Here is a 23171-nt window from a genome sequence, read left to right on the forward strand (position 1 = left end):
TTTGCATTAACTCTGTTGTAGCCATCAACAAATAGCCAAAAAACAAGTTTGTGTAACTCTTTTGCTAGAAGCTTTGGTTGGCACCAACTTTCGGCATTCACGGCAGTAGACATCTGTCTGCTGTTCATCCGACGCCTTAAAAACGAAGTATCTTCACTAGGGGTGCTACGGTTCACAAAAATCATGGTTCGGTTCGATACGATACACTTGTGTCACGGTTCAGTTCGGTACTTTTTCGATACAGCAAAAAGAAAGAAATGGCAGAAAAATTTCCTTGATTTCTTTTTTTATAATTAAAACTAACATAAATTATGATTTTTTTTTTACTTTGAGCAATTCTGGAGCTATAATTGACTCTTCTTAAGAGCATATAAAACAAAACAGCTCCTTGGAAAAAATGAAATGTAATATTGTAGTAGTTATAAACAAAGGTTTATTTTAGTTCAGATTAACATTTGAGGCAATTGTATTCATAATGTCAAAATAAAACCGACGTAATGTTACTTGAAGGCAGGCCCGGAGTGGGTAATCGGGAGAATTCCCGGTGGACCGCTTCACGTTTGGGCCGGTCGAGGATTTTTTTTTTTTAACATACATTAGGCTACACATGTTCCGCATTCTGACACCGCAGCGCGCAGCCTCAGCATGGGTTGTACCATGTGAGGGAGTTCTCCCCTCCCCTCCTATAGAGTTGGTTGGGTCCATAGCCCGTCTTTTCCTAAACGTTTTCTCAGGTAGGCTACCGCGGCACCGCCTACCGATAGCTGGGCCGGCCGTAAAGGTACGCGTCAGGGAGGATGGATGGGAGGAAGAGGCCAGGAGGTATGGAAGCTTTGTTTCCGCCACAGAATAAAACATTTTAAAAGATAATTGCGACTTTTTATCTCAGAATTCAAAGTCAGAATTGCGAGATATAGAGTCAGAATTGCGTGATATAAAGTCAGAATTGCCTGAAATAAAGTCAGAATTGCCTGAAATAAAGTCGCAATTGTGTGTTATAAAGTCAGAATTGCGAGATATAAAGTCAGAATTGTGTGAAATAAAGTCGCAATTGCTTCTTATAAAGTCAGAACTGCGTGAAATAAAGTCGCAATTGCTTATAAAGTCAGAATTGCGAAATATAAAGTCAGAATTGTGTGAAATAAAGTCGCAATTGCTTCTTATAAAGTCTAAGTGAATTATTATTTAACATTTACATTATTTGTTAACCCGTGGTATTAATACAAACTACACATTAGTTGTCAGGCTTCTGGGGTGGATGAAGTAGGAGACGAAGACGAAGATAACGAAACAAAGGTTTTAATTCTCAATATACACTGATACAAACAAAAGGGGAGCGTGTGCTCAAAATACAGAAAACCTAACATTCAACAAACCTAACATAAACATTGACCGACAAGTGATGAGTGAACAGAAGGAACTTAAATACACAGACAGATGAACACAAGACAGGTGATGCAGATGATGATGATGACGAACCGGCGGGTAATGAAGGGAGTGAGTACAGGTGTGGAAACAAGGAGGATTCTGGGAACTGTAGTGCAGACAGGACGATGACAGACGGTGAATGTGACATTACTCCCCCCTCCCGGTAGGCGCGTCCTCGCGCCGTAGAAAGACCAAAGGGGTGGGAGGGTGGGCGCCCTGGAGGCTGACGGGGAAGACAAGGCAAGGGAGACAAGGCAGGAAGCCTCCAGGGCGGAGCAGACTGTGGGTGTGGTCACGGTGGAGCAGGCTGTGGGCGTGGCCAGGACGGAGACGACCCCTCGGGCGGCCACGGCGGTGAGGACCCTTCGGGTGGCCAGGGCGGTGATGTCCCCTCAGGCGACCACGGCAGTGAGGACCCTTCGGGTGGCCATGGCGGTCCGGACCCTTCGGGTGGCCAAGGCGGTGCGGACCCTTCGGGTGGCCAAGGCGGTGCGGACCCTTCGGGTGGCCATGGCGGAGAAGACCCTTCAGGTGGCCATGGCGGAGAAGACCCTTCAGGTGGCCACGGCGGAAAAGACCCTTCAGGTGGCCCTGGCGGAGAAGACCCTTCAGGTGGCCATGGCGGAGAAGACCCTTCAGGTGGCCACGGCGGTGAAGACCCTTCAGGTGGCCACGGTGGTGAAGACCCTTCAGGTGGCCATGGTGGTGAAGACCCTTCAGGTGGCCATGGTGGTGAAGACCCTTCAGGTGGCCATGGTGGTGAAGACCCTTCAGGTGGCCATGGCGGAGCCCTATGGCCCCCCCCCAAAAAATACTTGGGAAAAGTCCCGGGTACCAGAGAGGGCTCGGTGCTGGGCAGCGAAGAGGGCTCGGTGCAGGGCAGATCCAGCGACGAGGGCTCGGTGCTGGGCAGATCCAGCGACGAGGGCTCGGTGCTGGGCAGATCCAGCGACGAGGGCTCGGTGCTGGGCAGATCCAGCGACGAGGGCTCGGTGCTGGGCAGATCCAGCGACGAGGGCTCGGTGCTGGGCAGATCCAACGACGAGGGCTCGGTGCTGGGCAGATCCAACGACGAGGGCTTTGTGCTGGGCAGATCCAACGATGAGGGCTTTGTGCTGGGCATATCCAGCGATGAGGGCTTTGTGCTGGGCAGATCCAGCGATGAGGGCTTTGTGCTGGGCAGATCCAGCGATGAGGGCTTTGTGCTGGGCAGATCCAGCGATGAGGGCTTTGTGCTGGGCAGATCCAGCGATGAGGGCTTTGTGCTGGGCAGGACCAGCGGCGAAGAAGGCTCTGAGCTGGACAGGACCAGCGGCGAAGAGGGCTCTGAGCTGGACGGAACCAGCGGCGAAGAGGGCTCTGAGCTGGGCGGAACCAGCGGCGAAGAGGGCTCTGAGCTGGGCGGAACCAGCGGCGAAGAGGGCTCTGAGCTGGGCGGAACCAGCGGCGAAGAGGGCTCTGAGCTGGGCGGAACCAGCGGCGAAGAGGGCTCTGAGCTGGGCGGAACCAGCGGCGAAGAGGGCTCTGAGCTGGGCGGGACCAGCGGCGAAGAGGGCTCTGAGCTGGGCGGGACCAGCGGCGAAGAGGGCTCTGAGCTGGATGGGACCAGCGGCGAAGAGGGCTCTGAGCTGGGCGGGACCAGCGGCGAAGAGGGCTTTGAGCTGGACGGGACCAGCGGCGAAGAGGGCTCTGAGCTGGGCAGGACCAGCGGCGAAGAAAGCTTTGAGCTGGACGGAACCAGCGGCGAAGAGGGCTCTGAGCTGGGCAGGACCAGCGGCGAAGAAAGCTTTGAGCTGGACGGAACCAGCGGCGAAGGGAGCTTCAAGCTCGGCGGAATAAAAGAAAAGAAAATCTCTGCGGGCATGACGCTGTCAGTCTCAGGTGCAGCGGGCATAACGCTCACAGTCTCAGGGGCGGCGGGCATGACGCATACTGCCTTGGCTTCGGCAGATCTGGCGTGAAGTGCAGGCTCGGCTGGACTGGCGTGAAGTGCTGGCTCGGCTGGACTGGCGTGAAGTGCAGGCTCGGCTGGAATGGCGTGAAGTGCTGGCTCGGCTGAACTGGCGTGAAGTGCAGGCTCGGCTGGACTGGCGTGAAGTGCAGGCTCGACTGGACCGGCGTATTCAATGGCTTTTCTGACTGACATGAAGGCTGGGTCGAACATCTTCAAAGCCAGGTCTGCACTGTTCGACACCAGCTTACGAGCTCGGGGCCAGAGGATCCCCGCAATCAATCTCCCCATCTTCTTTCTTCTTTTATGGTCGGTCAATCTGTCAGGCTTCTGGGGTGGATGAAGTAGGAGACGAACACGAAGATAACGAAACAAAGGTTTTAATTCTCAATATACACTGATACAAACAAAAGGGGAGCGTGTGCTCAAAATACAGAAAACCTAACATTCAACAAACCTAACATAAACATTGACCGACAAGTGATGAGTGAACAGAAGGAACTTAAATACACAGACAGATGAACACAAGACAGGTGATGCAGATGATGATGATGACGAACCGGCGGGTAATGAAGGGAGTGAGTACAGGTGTGGAAACAAGGAGGATTCTGGGAACTGTAGTGCAGACAGGACGATGACAGACGGTGAATGTGACATTAGTAGGAGCTGAACTGTTGCTTCATTTATCCAATTTAAAAAAAGTGCTAATTTGGAATTCCACCATGGAAAAAGTGGGCCGGTCTTGGGCCTGAAACTCCCGGGCTGAAAAGTGGCCCCACTCCGGCCCTGCTTGAAGGCATACTATTCCTGCCAAACATCCATGGTTGCAGTGAGTGTTACTACAGTAAATCCATGGTGAATGTTGCAGATCTGTGGACACTGGATAGTTCATTCATGCCACAATGTTTCTTCCTGGTTTCCACGTCAGCGCTGTTTTATCCGTTAATAACAGAGAAATGCGAATGTTTCTCACTAGATCTCGCAGCGATGTTATTACTTCTGTGGCGAATTAAAATGCTTTCTTTACAGGATCTCTTATTAGCGCTGTGTAGTAACAGTGTCGCATGATCAAGATCGGCTCGCGCTGCTTTGGTCCAAACTGATAAACGGTCCTTCAACCACACAATAACGAGCAGTTTCGTTCTGCTTGCATTACGTTTGCCATTTGATGTTGGGCAATGTTGTGGTCGCGCCGGCGTCTCTTACATTATGAGCGCGCTTGCCACATGCAACGTGCCTACATTTGAAATAACGAAATTTTGGTCGAATACGTGTATCATTACACCCCTAATCTCCATATAATGGAGCCAGTTGTCCTTTTTTTTTTAGACGAGTTCTGTAGCCTTCGGGCTGGTTCGCGCCGCCATGTTGAATGAGACAACACGCAAGGGGAGGGGGAACAAAAGCAAGGAGGCAGGGGCGAGCACACACAGCACAGAGAAGGCAAACAAGCAAAGTGGCGAAATCAGAATTAAATTAAATATAATTAAATATAAACAATATAATATAACGATATATATGATATGTCAAAATCCATATCGTGTTTAAAAAATAAAGTTGCTAGGGTGCTCTAAATGGTTGCTAGGGTGTGGCTAGACAGTTAACAGGGTTAAATCAATAGACTGCATGTCTGCTCAAATCAAAAGAGCCAAACTCACGTATCTCTATGATGCTCTGATTCATATATATCCCTCTCATCCATTTTTCAATGGAAGTCTATGTGGTGGTTGCTAGGGTGCTGTAACTGGTTGCTAGGGTGTGGCTATGAATATTTCAGGTCATAATAACTTATTGGCTGCTTGATAAGATGAGTCAAATGAGTGTGTGTGTGTGTGAGAGAGAGAGAAAGAGAGAGAGAGAGAGGGTTCTAAGGCCGTGCATGTGTGTGTGTGTGTGTGTGCGCGCGCGTGCGTGCGTGCGTGCGTGTGTGTGTGTGTGTGTGTGTGTGTGTACTTGTACTTGTATCTTTGTGAGGACCAGTTTGAGTGTTAGACCAGTGGAGTGAGGACAGAGAGAGTAAAGAGAGGACATGTTGGCCGGTCCTCAGTCTCTGAGAGTCTTTAAAGGCTTGTTTGAGGGTCAACACTTGGTTTTAGGGATTAGGTTATAATGAGGTTAAGGGTCGGTTTAGGGTCAGGGGTCGGGTTAGGCACTTAGTTGTGATGGGTAAGGTTAGGGTAAACGGCTAGAGATATTGTATTGTGTCAATGAATGTCCTCATAAAGATAGATGTACAAGAATGTGTGTGTGTGTGTGTGTGTGTGTGTGTGTGTGTGTGTGTGTGTGTGTGTGTGTGTGTGTGTGTGTGTGTGTGTGTGTGTGTGTGTGTGTGTGTGTGTGTGTGAGAAAACGGCAGTTGGAATTCAAAAACATTAAGATTCCGCTTTCATCAAACATCTTAGGTCCGATCGCTTAGAAAAGATATAGCACACCTCTCCTCAATAAGCTGGTCAATTTGACAACTCATTCATGGGTCTATGACAAAGAGTAGTAAATACTACTACTACTACTACTTTGTCACTAAATAGTGGTGCTTGCCAAAGGCAAGGCATCACTAAATATGGGAAGTGAGCGTGAGTTGATATACACACCTCCAAACAGTTTATGTACAAGGAATAAAGCTCAGTTTTATCAGTCTCCTCGATGATGTTGCTTTGATCAACTTCTGTCAGATGCTGCTGAAGATAGTACTTCACATCATCAAAGCTGAAAGAGGATTAGACAACAAAACTATTATATCCATAACTGTGAAAGAAGTGTGTGCTGTGAGCTGTTGGAAGCCCTGCACTCACCTGTACTTTAGGAGGAGTTTCAGCACCACTGAACGCACCACTGGATTTTTATCCACAGAGTCATCGAAGGGAGAAAGAGCCTTGGTCAGGAACCTGCGGTCTTGCCCTGAGAGCATGAGGAACAGCGTTATGATCATTTATTCATTTATTCATTTATTCCTCCACACATACACATTACTACCAGACGTACCTCTGATCTGAGGGAACGAGCAGGCGTCGACCATCAGAAGAGACAGCAGGTGGAGTATGATGTCTCCGCTGGGAGGAGTGTTGTCCTTGAAGCACACGCTGGACACCAGATCAATGAAGAGCGCATTACATCGCATTCTGAACAATGCGTTTTGATTGATGAGACCCCTAATGACCAAAACAAGCACACAATCTTTTAGACTGACAGAGAGAGATACAGGCAAACAGAAATATAAAGCGCAACCTAACAAAAAATAAGTATAATTCAAATTAATTTGATTAAGTATACTTAGATAAAGTTCAAGTATGTGTTTAAGTATACTTTATGTAGTAAGTATACTAATATCAACATACTAGTAGTATACTTGTAAGTGTACTGTTTAATTACTACTTGGGACTAAATTAGTCCACTTTTTAGTGTATAAAATTATACTTTTAAGTATACTTTAAGATTACCAGTAGTACTTTGAGTACACAAGTTTACAACTAAGTTTTTCGTTTATACTGCAACTATATTACAAATGAACTTATAGGTATAGCCTACTAATAGTTTACTAGTCCAATACTTGTAGCACATTTGCACATTGTTTTAGTTTATGAAAATACACTTTGAAGTACAGGCTACTCTCAGTAAACGACTAGTTTAGTAGTTTATACTGCAAGTATACTTTTAAGTTTTCTTTAAGTAAACATAACATCATACTTTTTTTTAATACTACTGTGTTACTAATTTATATATTTTTTATACTTGAAATATACCATTAACTGTACTTTAATGCTTTAAATAAAAAAACAAAAAACTAATTTTATAAAAAATAAAAAAAGGCAACATTTTAAACAAAAAGCTGAGGGATCGGATTCAGAACGATGATCAAAACATGGAGTAAATGGAGTCCATCAACACCCCTAAAGCTTCACAGTCCTGGGTCAACATTTCATTCAGTAACATTAGGCAGTTTTGATTTATATGCTGTTTAATGTTTGATGATCGCGTTATTTCACATTTGCATACGCAAACTTCTCTCACTTGTTTCTGCTTCTTGTTCGCCCGTGTTTTCATCAGGAGATTCTGTACTCTTTCAGAAGATGTGTATTGGGTGTAATAGCGCCCCACTTGAATAAACTTGTCTGGGTAACTATTCAGCCCAGACAATTAGTAAATTTACCGTATTGTCTCAGAGGCCTTGAGCTCAAAGTCATCAGGCACTTCTTGTTTACACTGAGGGCAGTACATCTGACCGGGCATCAGCCACTGCTTGATGCAGCTCAGGCAATAGATGTGGTCACACGGCAGACTCAGAGGGTCCCGAGGGTCTCCAATGCACACTGGACAAAGCTGAATGCCAAACCTGGGGACAAATCACCACAATCCTATAATAGTAGCCGCTCACTAAACCCTTTGACAGAAAAAAAGAAAAACTAATAACAAATTATACCTAAAAATGCTCTGAGATGCTTCATCTTTGCAAGCTTTGAGTACGTTGATCACTGTCTCAAATGGCTGCTTCTTTTTGAGGTCTGAGTCCTGCTCTAGGACCTTTAGCAAAGAGATGAGTATGGATAAGCAGAAATTAAATTAAGAAATTATTTTCAAGGAAGGACTAAAAGATGACTCACTTTTGCTAGGCGTCGAGTGTGTTCCAGAACCAGTGGCCCGAGATTCAAATGCACATCCCCAACACCCAGCAGCATGTGCTCCACAAACAAGGCCAGAGAGTAAATACGACGCCAGCCATGTCTAAATTAAAGAACATTTATTTAGATGACCTGCTTCTTCATTAACTGAACTGTAAATAATTATATCAATGAAATGCCAGTTAATGGTGTGTGCACACCAAGGCGAATTTAATTAGTTGCACAAATAGATACATACAAAGTCAATGCAAACACATAAAGAGACGTGAATGGCGCCGGGGCGGCATGAATGAAACGAATTGGGTGACCTTGTTGCCTCGAATATATTTCGATAATCTTCGCCTCAATCGCGTCTTCCGCGCAAGTTGAAAAAATCTCAACTCCAGCATGTAATTTGCATGACACGTTGTCGCACAAGCCAATAAGTGAACAGCTTTTTGAAAAGTCTGTGCACTGGGCACCTATTATCCTCAAGTCACGCTGGAAGCGGCTGTCATCCAGGAGTAGACAGTGAAATTCACTGAGTTGTGTCCGCCTCTGGATGGTGCTGTGAATCCAGACACCTCAGCAGTAATTATCACCAGTAATTATCTCCAACATGGTTGATGATGGGGAAAATAATGGCAGAAAGAAATGTTGTTGTTGTTGATGTGCGTGAAGACACTCCTAATCGTGCAATGTTTTTATTTGCGCGAGTGGAATCTGGGTTTGGAATCAAAAACATTGAGAACCACTTATCTACAGTGTCTAAAGTGGTACAGAGCCAGCAATTCCAACACAAACAGACTGAAGAATAGCTTCTTTCCCAGAGCTATTGGTGCTATCATATAGGAATGTAGCACAACTAGAGCTGGGAATCGATTAAAAAAATTATTAATTGCACAATTTGCTGTAATTAATTGCAATTAATTGCATTTCCCCCAAGCTTGTAATTATTGATATTTAAACTTAGAATCACCTAATTAAATTAAACAACACAGGGAAAAAAAAGGAACAGAAAATTGCCCTATATTAAAATAATATTAAACATCAATATATTATTCTTTTTCAGTAATCAATTAACATAATCAATTTAACAGATTTATTTTTATATATTTTTTTTATACTAATTATCAAAATAAAATATAGTCCTTCAAAGCTATTATTACCAGAGCATGTGATCAGAGCAGGTCATTTTACCATTGTTGCCCAGCATGACTATACCAGCTCAGCAAACAGAAGTCTACAGAGAAATTTCACGTTATTTGAGCGGACTTTACTTTTCCAGTGCATGATCGGTACATGATTGGAGTGTTTGGGCCGTTAAGGAACATAGAGCGGAACATTGAACAGAGAGCGCAGGAGCACGCCGAAACATACACACAGACACACGGAACGGAGACCGCGGCACACACACGGAGCGGAAAAGACCCGCTCATGAAAGCTGCGCGAGAATGAAACCTGATCGCCGAACACAGAGGGGCGGGACGACATATTTTCGGCCTTTTCAATAGCAGCCGCAACAGGAAGACATTAAAACGAGGCAAAAAAAAAAAAGTGCTGCGTTAATTGCATTTTTTTTTTTTAACGCGTTAAGCATCTCAAATTAATCGCAAAGATTAACGCGTTAATTCCCCCAGCCCTAAGCACAACATAAAAAAATACATGTTACTTGTAAATAACATATCACAACACTGATGACAGGACAACATATTTTATAGCTAATAATAACTCACTGGATGTGAGTGACCATCTGTTTGCTTTTCTCTCCGTAGTGGCGTACGCTCTCCTCACAGTAGACCAGCTCAATCGGCACCTGGAGCTTTTTCACACGCCTGAGCCAGGCCAGACTTTCAGCATCTCCATCTAGAGTCTGGGGCTCCAGGTATTCAATACAGGCCAGAGCGGCGTTCACATCTAACACCTGAGAAACAGAAAGATGATCAGAGGGAAGTAACCAAAGTAAAACATGCACACAATCAATCCCTGTAACATTTTCTTGTAAACTTTGCAAGAAGATATGCAAACAGAAGAAAGTTGCAAAAACTTACCAATTCTGTTCTCTCTCTGGCACATATGTCATCTTGGAGCATCTGAGCTATCTGAGGCTGTATACTGATCATCCTGTAGAGGTTATGTATTCGGATCTTGAAGTGATGGTAGGCAGCATGAACCCACGGCAGAGAAATGACTTCACCCTCATGTATTTCCTGACTACTTCTAAGCTCATTTACACCACAAGTAAGGGCTCCACATAAGAGCTAAAAAGTAAAAACAGATATATAACCATATCAACACATAAACAAGTATATGTGCTTGGACATGCAGATCAAGCTCTCACCTTGAGATCCACCTCTGATGTTACCTTCATGGTCATGGAGATGAAATCCTGGAGATACCTGTGGAAAAACTCCATCTGCATCTCTTTGGATGCTTCAGAGATGTACCTGCCCAAGGTGATCTTCCAAAAAAACTCTTCAAATTGCTCTATAGTGTGTCCTGTTGAAGAAATGCATGGAGATTTAATGTTAGTAAAAAAAAAGAAAAATAAAGAAAAGAAAAGAAAAAACAACTGTAAAAAGAAAAAGAAAAGGGCACGAGAGAACTAACCACACTGATTTGAGCATGACTGCTATAAAAAAACACGAGAAAAAACAGCAAGGAAACCAGTTAAGTAAATATACCTTCACGCTGCAAAGCATGTTCCCAGAGTTCCTCTAGATAATCTTTAATTCTCCAGCTGAAAGGCATGCTGCAACCCATGTTCCTGTCAACTGCAATGTAGTTCTGAACCAAGATTGTCTTCTTTTCTGAGCTGTTGAAGACAGAGTGGTTTTTTTTAAGTTAAAAGGACATTGCTTTAAAGCCAAGAAATTTACAATGCACATGTAAGCATTTTCAGTGTGTGGTCCTGTTTTTAATTTTCTTGCCTCCCATTTGATCAGACAAGTTACCTTGAGTTGCTGTTAATGTTATCATTTAGGTAGCTAACTATAAAGAGGCTGACTTTAATAACTTGCTCAGAAGGATTCTGTTTTAACTATTGCTCTAAAATGACAGCAGTTGACCTGATAGAAAAAAACTGTCTAGCACTGCAGAGAATGCAATGCATATTTGCCTTGCATTGTGAACTGCTGTAGGACACATTGTGGAGCAAAATACAATCAAGCTTGTGTGGCTAGAAGCATTAGTGTGTTGTGGGCTCAACAGCTTACAAAATCCATCTTGAAATCAAATAATTACATACTTGTTGTCCAATCTTGTGTAAGGAACATTCAGTAACTTGACATCTCCAAAAATGTCCAGCCATAGTTTCCTCAAGGATTCTTCAGAGTTGGCATCCAGCAAGAGGTCTAGATTGCGGTCACAGTCAATAATCGAGACAAGTTCCGCCAAAAAAGGAGTTATTACTGCTTGAACTCGTCTCCACAGGGCATGTCTAAAATACAGATATGGTCAAATATTGAAAGCAGTGTCACATTAGGTATAGGGTGTTGTTTCACAAAGATCTTCAATTCAAGACAATAACTTTACGCCTTCTCACTTAAACTTACCTAAAAGTACCACCCTCTTGCAATGCATCAATATTTAGTGCTTCCTTGGAGACCCAGCTCTTGGCAGAGATTGTGTTTTCATCGTGAGCCATCAATAGAGAATGAAGTCGCTTTTTTAAAGTTTTCATAAATTCAGCTGGTAACATACATATGTACATTTCAGTGACCCCATATAAGTTGGCAAATGAAAGCTATATGTTTTTTTACAGAAACAGCATTAAGTCTCACCTTGTAGATTCTCATTGTCAGCCAAGAGCATTAGAAGGATCTCTACTCTCTTGGTGCTGCGGGTACCTGCCTCAGTCTGATCTCTAAGCATGCCAACTGCACTCTGAACACAGCTACGAACCAGCACTATGGTGTTTAAAACATTCTCCCAGCCCTGAGACACACAAGAAACAGAACTATATTTTGAAGCTTACTAAACTCAACAGTGTGACCATAGTATCAAAAATATATTGAACATATATTGCTGCTGTTGAGGTTGTGACCCACAGTATTGTCTTCTAGTTCCATCTTCTCTTCTTCTGTTTGCATGTCTTCAACCTCCATGGCTGCAAGCAATAAAAATGACTTGAGAACACTGATCAGTCCTTTGAAAACAACTCTTGGTATTTTGTAAATTAACCGACATCACCTTCAGGCTCATCTGCTTTCTCTCTTTTCTCTTCAAACAACTGGCTGATGGTCAGACACTGCAAGGCTTTTATATCAGAGACAATATCTTTCGATATTCTCAGGTCATCAATGTGGACTGACTTCCAAGGGCCTTATTAAATGAATCTTTATTGAGATTTAGTCTAAAACAAACAATGTTGGTTAGTGATGCAAAAATATCAGTTGTCTTACCACCATGAAATCCAACAAAGGAAGTGCCACCATTCATTCTGGGTAGTTTAGTGATGAAGTACACAAAAATCTTTCCATTGTACTCTTTCCTGAATTTGTTGATTTCGTTGAGAGAAGAATACCTGGAAATATATAAAATAATGCTGATTGGACTGGATTTACTGAACAAGTAAATTGTGCCAGTAACCACATTCAACTCACTTTGCAGATGCAATGACATTTAAACTTTGAAAGCCTTCATCAAAATCAGATTGGATGATGAGTATCTTGTCTCCAGTGGTGTTTTCCAAATAATTCCTGAACAAAGAAAATGTTTATTTAACTAATAATAAATTAGCTTTTTATTATTGTGATATGATATTATGTGATGTTGTGAGCACAATACTTGATTTTCTTGAGGAACGAGTTTTCCGTGTCAAACTGCTGTAGCGAGAGGAGCTCTATGTTTTGAACTATGTTCTGTAGCTGAACAGTTTCTGCTGAGGTCAGAAGCCTTGAGAATGTAGTTACCTACAGGATTAAGAAAAAGATAGCAAGAAAAAACTTTGTGCAATAAACTTGCAAAATACAATTACAGATAGTTCTAGAGTAAAAAACAAAGTATTTAAAATACAGTGTGCTTACCTCTGTGAAAAAGGCATGGCTAGGCCCTGCTTGCTGTGTTTGAGTATGGATGAAGTCAGCAAGTGAGCTATGCTTCTGCTCTTCAAAGTACATCCTTGACAAGTGCTCACTTTCTACTTTGGAGAGGGAAGTGCAGTCTAGCCTAATCACTGCATCTGGTGTAGCACAGTTCAAAAGGATCAATTTAGCCTCATCTAAGATCCATTTCAAAGGATCTGAATTTTGCCCTCTGAGCTGCTCTGTAGCTTGCAGGACAACAGAGGCACAAGTGTCCGAGTGGTAGCCAATGAAAGCATCAGCTGGAAGGTAATGGCATGCTTGTGGAGCAATTGAGTGATTAGCTGCAATGAAGCATGCAACCCACTGCTCAAGCTTCTCGACAAGGTCCTTGTTTTCACTCTTTAGTACAGTGTTGATGTCAAGATAATGTTTCTCCAACCTGTTGATCAATGGAATAGGAAACTGCTTGTACACGACGTCCTTTTCCTCAATGACGATGAGCCTGAAATCTCTGTGCACTCTGCATTTGACTCTATGGGTTCCAAGCCCCAAATCCACATATTTCTGACCTCCAAGCCAAACGTAATATTGGTTGAGAGCATCATACAAGCTTTCGTACAAGTTCTGCAAGTTCAGAAGCACAATGGTTTGACCAGTTTCCATACAAATCTTCACACGGTTAATGTTGCGGCAGATCTGAGTATACTCCTGGTCTTTTGGAAAGCTTGAACCAAAGATAATCTCTGGCTGGCATTGGTCTGCAAAAAACATCTGCTGTAGAATTCGAAGGGCTGCATAGTTTTTGGTCAGAACAAGCAGGTATCTGCATTCCTCATCTTGGCCAATGGCTGTGATGTTCTCTCTTACAAGCTCAATGGTACTGATATTCTCAAGTTTGGGTTTGACATTTAGTTTGCTGGTGAAAACCGTGACAGCATCCACATTATCCTTCCCACTGAAGTTCCTCAGCACAGCCTTCACAATCTGGTCTGCACTAGGCTTCTGATTAGAAGCTTTGACAACAGCAAACATCATCTTTATCAAGCTGTAATAGTCTCGCAGACCAAAGAAACCTCTTCCCTGTTTCCTACAGATGCTCAGGTAAGCCCGGGCAAATGGCTGAAAGAAATCTCTCACTCTTTCAAGGATCATGTCATCCGAGGAACATATTCCTTCAGCAGTCTCAATCAATTCATTTTTATCAGGATCACCACGAGAAACAAATATCCCTCTGTTCATCTTGGCTGGGTCCAAAGCCCAGTTCGAGATGCCGATGAATCCCACCTTCTTGTGGGGTACTGGCTGATCATCTATGCATCCCTCTTCCAGCAAAGGATGTAAAGTTTTCAGAGGCATTTTCTGGGAATCTTCAGCCAAGCCTATCTCATCTAGCACTACGACTGAGACATACTCTGTCAGATTCTTGCTTTCTTGAAAACGGGCAGACTGCTTAAATGTATTGATGATCCCCTCTGGTGTAGAATGAGGACTGCACTGAAAGGAAACAAGATGGACCTGCTTCAGTTTTCTAAACAAATCCGAACGGGCTGCTTGGCCTTGCATGCCATCTGCAACCAGAGTTTTAGATAAGGACTTGGAGCTCCCAGGTTTTCCAACCAAAAAGAGAGGTATTCGTAGCTCGATGCAAATCACCATCATGAAGACATTTTCCTTCAAGGCATTGTTTCGAGCAATGGTTGCACCCAATGGAACTCCACTCAGAAAAAGATCCTGAATGACTGAAATCTCCTGCATCACTGTCATTTTGTTGTAGGTCTCTGGAAGGTACTTGCAAATCTTTTCCCTGTATTTCTCTTTATCCTCCAAGCAGGCATGGTAACACACACCAACAGCCATCAGTAATGACCAAAGAATTGGGTTTCTTTCATCAGTATTCCTCTGATTTTCATTTCTCTTTGTCCGCTGAATTCTCTCAAACTGGTCAAGCTCTGAGAGTATCATTGGGTAGTTTTTGTAGAACCAGCCAAAAACTTGCATGCAGCGCTCTACATCTCTCAGACTAACAAAACTGCATTCATCCTCTCTTGTTCGCATATACTTTTGTGAGGCTGAAAGAACATTAGTGATGGTTGTGATATAATCTGAACCAATGGAATGGGTTTCAACTACCCTTTCGACTATTTGCTTGATGTACATTTTCTCAGTATGGTCATTGAGCTGTCCAAAGTCCCAAACTAGTGGAATCATGCTAGGTGGTAAAGCATGCACTCTGTACACTAGCTGGCGAAGTGGAATGGATCCAAGTTTTTCATCCGTTTCCTCAGCACGAACTCTGTATCCCAAACCAGCGGACTCCAATCTCTTGATCATCACGTCTGTGTGTTTTCTGTATGGGTTGCAAGCAACTATGATTTGCAAGCCAGTGTCACCTGTCAAATGCTGTCCATCAGCAGTGTTGTCGCAGAGAATTTCCTTAATGCTGCTAATGGCCTCTGTTGTGTTTGCTTCATCAAAAAACAATACAGAGTCTAATCCATTATTTTGCTTGTTTTTTAACGCCATGGCCTCTGCTTCTCTCACTTTGGTGTAAATCATGTTCGAACTTGTCCCTCCATGAACCTTGACTAGTTTCATGTTGTCAGTGGCAACTCCACCTCTGTGCATCTCACAAAGGAATTTGATTAGCCTGGTCTTCCCACATCCTGTCTCACCCATGATTATAACAGGAATCCCACAGCGGAAGCGCATGTGAATTGCCAACATTTTCAACATGTTGTCTGTAGTGAGCTCATATGTTTCATCTGGGTCAAGACACTTTATTCCCAACACTCTGGAAAGACTCTCAATTTTCTCCCATCTTGGGAGCTGGTCAAAATCGATGTTGAAAGGGACCCTCTGAAGTTTAAGGCCCTCATAGAGCTCTATGGTCATGATGTTCTGCTTGATCACGCTTCTTGTTGATGGATTAATGGCATCAATCCCATTCTGTGCATTTGGCTGAAGATGGAAGCCAATGAATGTCATGGACACATGGTCATCATTGAAGAAAATATATGGATGTGGTTCTGACTCCCATCGTTTTCTTATCCTAAAGGGAGCTAGATCCTCTTCATTGGCAGAAGGAAGGTCATTGTGCAATCTTCCTGGACTCTGGTCAGAGATGCTAAGTGAAGGAGTGGCAAAATCCTTTGCCATGAGAATCATGAAATCAACAACAAAGTTTTTAAATCCCAACAAAGTGTCCCCTATGAAAGAAACGTCACAGAAAACGGAGTTCTCACAATCCCTAAGTTGTAAGTTCAGGAACCAGGCAAAATTCCGCAACTCTGCCCAAGAGGGGTCTATAATGCCGCAGTACACAAACAACATCTGCAGGCATTCAACATGACTGCCCTCCACTCCTTTGTACTTGAAGGCATCCAAATTAACACCATTGTAGAAACGTTGCAGGTACTGATAAGGCCGCTGGTAGGCCTCACTTCTGAACTCTTGGTCATCCATAAGGGGATTATCACCCTCTACTAATGATGGATCTTCCTGGATTCTCATTTCTAACTCAAGGACCTCTTTGGGTGGACGGCAGTATACACTTGGAAACACATCCAAGAAAGCACATGGAACTTTTGCACCCTATCATGAAAAGGCAAATAAATTAATAAAGAATTTGTCTTATTACAAAAAAGCAAATCATACATGATTTTATAAAATAATTTATATTTACTTACATCTTTTCTGTCATTTTGTGATGTGCTGCCACCCGGTCTTAGAATCTCAATTACATACAAGTGCTCATTACTGCTTTTCCACATATTTCCATCTGAGTCCATGAGGTATCCAAGAATCAATAGCCTGAACAAAAATTCATTAAGTCCTGTCTTCACCTGTAAGTATTAAACAATAAGGAAAAATAAAATGTCTTTCTATTTGTTCATTAAATTCATAAAACAAAGTGAATACAGGTAGCTACCATGGTGGTGATGTCGAAATGATAAACTGAAAGCTCCTTTTTCTTGAGGCTGTTGAGCAGGGACCCAAGTATGATATTTTCATCAACTCTTTGCTCAGTTAACCTTATGCACTTCAGCTGAGAAGGCTTCTCTGTGATCCTTTTCAATCTCTTATGCATCCGTTTAATGTGAAGTGATTTCCCTAGAACGCACCACAGTGATGTAATTCATCTGACACAATGCAGTGCAAAAACATTTCTATTTATACAAACAAACATTATTTATCTTTTTTATTTTACTTTAATTTGCCAACTAATAAAAATTCTAAATCTGAAAACTAACTTTAATCCATTATATTTTAGGGGTGTAAAGGTTCACAAAATTCACTGTTCGATTTGATACGATACACTGGTGTCACGGTTCGGTACGTTTTCGATATAGCAAAAAGAAAGAAATACCAGAGAATTTTTTTTTATTAAAACTAACATCATAAAATATGATAATTTTTTTTAATTTGAGCAATGATGGAGCTATACTTGACTCTTCTTAGGAGCATATAAAACAAAAACAGCTCCTTATAAAAAAATGAAATGTAATCTTGTAGTAGTTCAGATTAACATTTGAGGGCAGCAATTTTATTCATAATGTCGAAATAAAACCGACGTAACGTTACTTGAAAGCATTGTAGCCTACTATTCCTGCCAAACTTCCATGGTTACAGCAAATCCATGGTGAATGTTGCTGATCTGTGGACACTGGATAGTTCATTCATGGCACAATTTTTCTTCCCACAATACATTGCTGATTTGTTGCTCCCCTACTCCCCAGGCCGTGCCCTTCGATCCTATATATATGTATATGTATATATATGTATGTATGTATGTATATATATATATATATATATATATATATACACAATATATTTTTACTCACCTACTCCTGACCTTTCAGAGAAAACAACTCCCACAAACTGTCTGTTTTTGAACACATCAGCAGCACTGGATATGTCAGATGGGACTGTAAAATGTCTAGCAAGGTATCGTTGAATACCGATTATTGGTTCTTGGGGAACCATGTGCAATCTAAATTGACTAAAAGCTGAGGGAAGGTATGCATGTTCTCTATTAGAGCTGCAGACCAACACCAGCCTGTAATCATTTCTGCTCAGTGCATTTTGACGTTGAAAAAATTGTTCTACTTTGTAGCTCACTTCATAGGCAAGTTGGTCCACATAGAGCATTGTGTATATGTTCTTTCCCCTGTAGCCAGCAGAAAGACAGCGCCTGAGGAAAATTTCTACTTCTTCATATGGAGTGGAAGAACTACATATGAGTACTTCATCATAGGTTGGTAGAGGCTCATTCTTGCTGCTCATGTAAATTGAAATGCATGTCATTAGAATTTCTTCAGATGGGCAGATGATTAGATTTGGTCTTCCAGTAGCCATTCCATTAGGAAGTTCCCTCTGAATATTGCTTGTTTTCCCATCCTGTTTGGAATCCCCCTCATATTCACTGGGGTTGTTGGCTAAAATTTCAAGAAGATATCCAAGGCTTCTGACATCAATGAAGTGTGGCAGGAAATTGTTCATGTCTCGCATGTAAGCGTTCCAAATCACATCTAGCTTTTCTGACCCATTAGCATTCCCCAAGAGATTTTCCAAGTTGTCAAACGATGGGCATGGCTCCTCGGTATTCAAATCATTTTCAATCATGCTGGGAACTTTCACAAATGTTTGAAATTCTAAGCCATTATTTTGCTTAAGGTCCTTCTTATTTATTTCGAACTGAAGCATGTGCCAAGCTTGTGCCACATCCGAAACGGAGCAATTAGGTTTGATAAAGGAGAGCATCATAAGAACTTGATCTTGTATATTAGTCACATTGTTCTGTCTGAGCTGACTGCACAGGTAGACAACCTGTTCTGCAGTGAAATAGTTTAAGTAGTAATGCTGAGATCTCTGCTTGTCCATAAAAGCCTTCCAGAAGCAGAGGCAGCTTTCCATTTTCTTACAGACTTCTGGCAACTGTTCTGTGACATCACCTTCCACCACGAGGGCACTGACAACACTCCCTAAGTTGAAGTCCATTATGATGCATGCATCTTTACTATTACAGTTGACCTTTGCCTTCCAGTGTCTGAACAACGGATTTCCAGCAACAAACAAATCAATAAATGCAGAGGCTAACCTCTGTACATTGGTAAAGACCTGGAAACAGGAAAGAAGTTCAGGAATAATTGCAGGGATAATTACAACAACCATATGGTGAAAGACAACAGAATAAAAAAGCTAAAAGTTGGAAAATCACCTCTGCAAATTGATTGACTTGTAACTGGCCTTGATCTCCTTTGCCAGACATTAGCATCAATTTATTCTGTAGTTCCCTGAGGTCTTCAAAAGAATAAATACGTGTCTCATAGACCTTATTGTGCTCTTCCGTAATATGTAACTTCAGAATATCTTCCAAGCATATCTGAAAAAAGCAATGTTCAAGGGTTGATATTTCTGCATAAGGATAAGTATTATCTGCATCAATTATACTATTCAACAGCAGAGAGAGAACTAAAATAAACAATGTGCTAATGAAGCATTTCACTGCTCTTCAAGGAGACTCAACTGGAAAATTCAGCTAAAGCCAACTTAAGGTGGGAGCTGTGTTTTGGAAACTAATAACTGTTTTTTTGTAGCTGGTACAAGAGAGTTAATAAGTTGATCAGCTGGATTATCAGATGGTTGGCAGCTGGATAAGCTTGCAGACCATCTTAGACTAGCAACAATCCAGCAGGACCACTTTAAATCCAACTGGTAAACTGGTGCACCTAGAAACCAGTTAGAATTTTCCAAAACACACCTACCACTTTAATCTGTTAACCTGCACCCAATGCCTTTGCCCATATCAGGGATTTCCTGGAACATCCTTTACTGTGGCCTTTCTGCACAAAGGTGCCCTCCAGCGTTGAGTATGAATGAAAAAACATTACATGAGAGTGTTTAATTTTGATAAAAATGCAACAAAAATACTCCTCTCCAAAGAAATTTGTAAGTAAAATTATGAGAATCCATCAATATTTCTCCAAATCTGCACGCTTTTGATCTAAAAGCCCTGAGGGACATTGTTGAGTGAAGCCCTTTCATGATGACCATACAGGAGTTTTTTTTGTTTGTTTGTTTGTTTGTTTATCAATGAATGCATCTGAGGCTCATATTTCATATTAAAGGTACGGACTAGGTTTTGATTTTCATAACTCCTGGAACAAATGAATACAATTACAGATTATTAGTTCCCTTTCGTCAGCAGGGAACTCCGACGCTTCGTCGGGGGAGACCAATTGCCTACGAGTGAATTAAAACGAGCCAATGAAAATTGGCATGCAGGATTTGCATTCCGCAGCCCGCCTACCAGCGCGGGTATAAGAAGGCGGAAGCAACGCATGCATAGTGCTTTTAGCTTCGGAGCCGACCGATTGTGTCCTCTCTGAGTGAATGAGTTTTAAGATTGTATCTATCTTACGTTCTACGAGTCTGCTGTTTCGGGAAGGGATATCTCTGTGTTGGTGAGACGGCGTTTCAGCGACCGCGCGATTTCCTGTCTGCCGGCTGCGTCTACACTGTTAATTCAAAAGCTGTTTTTACAGCTGGTAAACGGTTGAGTGCATACAGCGGGCTTGCAGTTTCCTCGCTGTGTTGCCGTGTTGGGTCCCTGTGTGCTTCAGCACAATAAGAGAGTACCTTCTTCCTGAAAGAGCAACACAAGTGAAGATCGCGTCCTTTTCAGAATGACGTTTCACTCGTGTGTTTCTGGATGCGATCGTTTCCTGTCCTCATTTGACGGCCGCGATCGCTGTTTCGAATGCCTAATCAGTGTGTTGAAGATGCGATCGTGGGTGGTTCATGTTCTCTCATGAGTGCATGACCACGTCGGCACGTTGTTCGTCTCTCCTTTTTCGTAAGGGCTTGAGCCGCTCAGCGTGCCGTGTGCCGTTGGGTTGCAACCCAGCGCGCGTCATTTGGCGCTCAAGATGCGTGGTCAAGATCAAGACTCGCGTGCCTCTATGAGGCGAGTCCCTTTGCTTATTCCCCGATCTAGTTTCTCTTCTGGTGCACCAGAGGAGGGCTACTTTGGCTAATAACATTGGTGGTCTGAGGGTTACAGTGAACACAAACCACTCACTCCTCTAGCGCATCGCAAACATGCTGAGACTGTGTTCGTGGGTGGTTTGTGCTTTCTTATGAGAGCATGACCACGTCGGCGCGTTGTTTGCCTTGCCTGAAGGATTGAGTGCCCAGCGTGTCGTGTGTCATCGAGGCGATGGCCACGTTCACTGTCTTGCATGCCTGGTTGATGGCCACGATCACTGTTTCACATGCCTAATCAGTGTGTTGAGACTGCGTTCGTGGGTGGTTCATGTTCTCTCATGAGTGCATGACCACGTCGGCACGTTGTTCGTCTCCCCTTTTTCGTAAGGGCTTGAGCCGCTCAGCGTGCCGTGTGCCGTCGAGGCTTTCGGATGGGATTCTGGTCCTTCTCATGAGGGACCAAGAATTTCATTCGGGGCCCCAGGGGAGGTCAGATGTTGATCACTACATCGGAGAGAGGGCTGTTATACTCTGAAAATGATGCTGAGTTCCTACTATAATGGAGTGTTCTCATGCTGAAGATTCAGACTTGACAGCCACACTTTCCTGGGCTATTCTAAAGTGCCTGGATGGGTGTGAAAAATTTTGGCAGTATGGAAGCATTTTGGTGCCAATATGGCAAGCCAGACATGCCTAAATCTGCAGAAGTTTTTCCTCTCTCACTACCCCTGCACATTCAGTGCACGTGGGTAGTTCTGACTCGGAGTGGAGCTGCGCTTTATGACTGACCGTGATTAGTCACAGCGCTGGCCTTCGGTCAGACGATGTCCACACTGGTGGTCCAGAAGCACCCCAAAACCAGCCCGCTCGGAGTTCGTTTCCCCCCAGCAAAAGGAAGGGAAATGATCCTGAGAGGAGCGACCCAGAGTATGTGACGTCTGCTCTTTGGGAGTGCGTGTCATCACCACTCCTTCCCCCGGAGGAGGGCCGCTGGTCATCCAGTCAGCGGAACCCAAAGTTTGAGCAGTCCGCTTCCTCTGAGTCACTCACGGGCTCCAGCGCTCAGATGACAGTGAGGGCTACGGCCTGGTCACTGTCGTCTCTCTCGCTGGGCGGAAACCAGGACTCGATGCCCCGGGCCTCGCTCCTCGTTTCCCCTCACGGTCGAGGCTGGTAGACCAGTAAGACCAGTCTCCTCCGTCCGATAGGGTCAGAATGGCAGTGCGCGCCGCCCCGAACGGCGCCACTCCCGTTCCCCTCTCCCCAGCTCCCAGATAGCAGTGGCGCCACCTCGGTCACGTCACTCCTGTCTGCCGCTGGGCGGGAAGGCACGGAGACCAGCAGCCACCCTTGGGCCTTGCTCCTCGTCTCCTCCCCTTCCCTCGCCAGGCAACAGCCAGCAGCAGAACACTCTCGGGTCTTCTCTGACGTCTGTCCCCCGGTGGAAGCAGGTAGGTGTTGTCCAAGTACACAGCCAGACCCCGCTCTCGGCCGCTACCTACAATGCCACCGGAGCCGTGTCCCTGCCTTCCACCTCGCTGGCCCTCCGCGGGTACGCCGATGGTGCGGGTGTGCTCGTTGCGGCGGTTTCTCGGAGCCTGGTTAGCGCTCCTGAGGCCGTCGTGCTGGCTTATCCGCACCATTCGGCTCGGCTATGCAATTCAGTTTGCACGCGGCCTCCCAAGTTCAAGGGCCTCCACTTCACCCGTGTGCGTCAGGTGGATGCTCCTGTCTTGCGGAAAGAGATTGACGCCCTGCTGGCGAAGGACGCGATCGAGCCGGTCCCTCCAGCTGATATGAGGTCAGGGTTCTACAGCCCTTACTTCATTGTACCCAAGAAAGGCGGTGGGTTACGGCCAATCCTGGATCTGCGAGTATTGAATCGGGCCCTGCACAAGCTCCCGTTCAAGATGCTCACGCAGAAATGCATTTTCGAATGCATCCGTCCCGGGATTGGTTTGCAGCGATCGACCTGAAGGATGCGTACTTTCATGTCTCGATTCTTCCCCGACACAGACCATTTCTTCGGTTTGCTTTCGAGGGTTGAGCATATCAGTACAAGGTCCTACCCTTCGGGCTGGCCCTGTCGCCCCGTGTCTTCACGAAAGTCGCAGAGGCGGCCATTGTTCCCATGAGAGAAGGGCATATGGCAGCATATGGTTCCCTCAGAGGCTCCTGGGGCAT

At 44.1% G+C, this 23171-nt stretch overlaps 1 protein-coding gene across 1 annotated transcript in view; it reads right to left on the bottom strand.

Annotated features, from left to right (window-relative positions):
• Positions 1 to 23171, bottom strand: part of LOC308696626 (E3 ubiquitin-protein ligase rnf213-alpha-like) — a gene marked incomplete at its 5' end in the record, with an annotated part of 167762 nt that overhangs the window by 80037 nt on the left and 64554 nt on the right. The window contains 23 exons of the mRNA XM_081375488.1: positions 5971 to 6085; positions 6172 to 6277; positions 6362 to 6528; positions 7527 to 7709; positions 7797 to 7897; positions 7978 to 8098; positions 9711 to 9898; positions 10026 to 10235; positions 10316 to 10473; positions 10659 to 10789; positions 11222 to 11413; positions 11529 to 11664; positions 11757 to 11910; positions 12024 to 12082; positions 12166 to 12297; positions 12378 to 12499; positions 12579 to 12674; positions 12763 to 12887; positions 13002 to 16592; positions 16688 to 16843; positions 16930 to 17111; positions 17843 to 19118; positions 19219 to 19383. Coding sequence (XP_081231614.1) covers positions 5971 to 6085; positions 6172 to 6277; positions 6362 to 6528; positions 7527 to 7709; positions 7797 to 7897; positions 7978 to 8098; positions 9711 to 9898; positions 10026 to 10235; positions 10316 to 10473; positions 10659 to 10789; positions 11222 to 11413; positions 11529 to 11664; positions 11757 to 11910; positions 12024 to 12082; positions 12166 to 12297; positions 12378 to 12499; positions 12579 to 12674; positions 12763 to 12887; positions 13002 to 16592; positions 16688 to 16843; positions 16930 to 17111; positions 17843 to 19118; positions 19219 to 19383 — 7866 coding nt within the window. The remainder of the gene's footprint in view (positions 1 to 5970; positions 6086 to 6171; positions 6278 to 6361; positions 6529 to 7526; positions 7710 to 7796; positions 7898 to 7977; positions 8099 to 9710; positions 9899 to 10025; positions 10236 to 10315; positions 10474 to 10658; positions 10790 to 11221; positions 11414 to 11528; positions 11665 to 11756; positions 11911 to 12023; positions 12083 to 12165; positions 12298 to 12377; positions 12500 to 12578; positions 12675 to 12762; positions 12888 to 13001; positions 16593 to 16687; positions 16844 to 16929; positions 17112 to 17842; positions 19119 to 19218; positions 19384 to 23171) is intronic.

Source organism: Scardinius erythrophthalmus (assembly GCF_964197995.2).
Source record: "Scardinius erythrophthalmus genome assembly, chromosome: 1".
Classification (NCBI taxonomy): Eukaryota; Metazoa; Chordata; class Actinopteri; order Cypriniformes; family Leuciscidae; genus Scardinius; species Scardinius erythrophthalmus.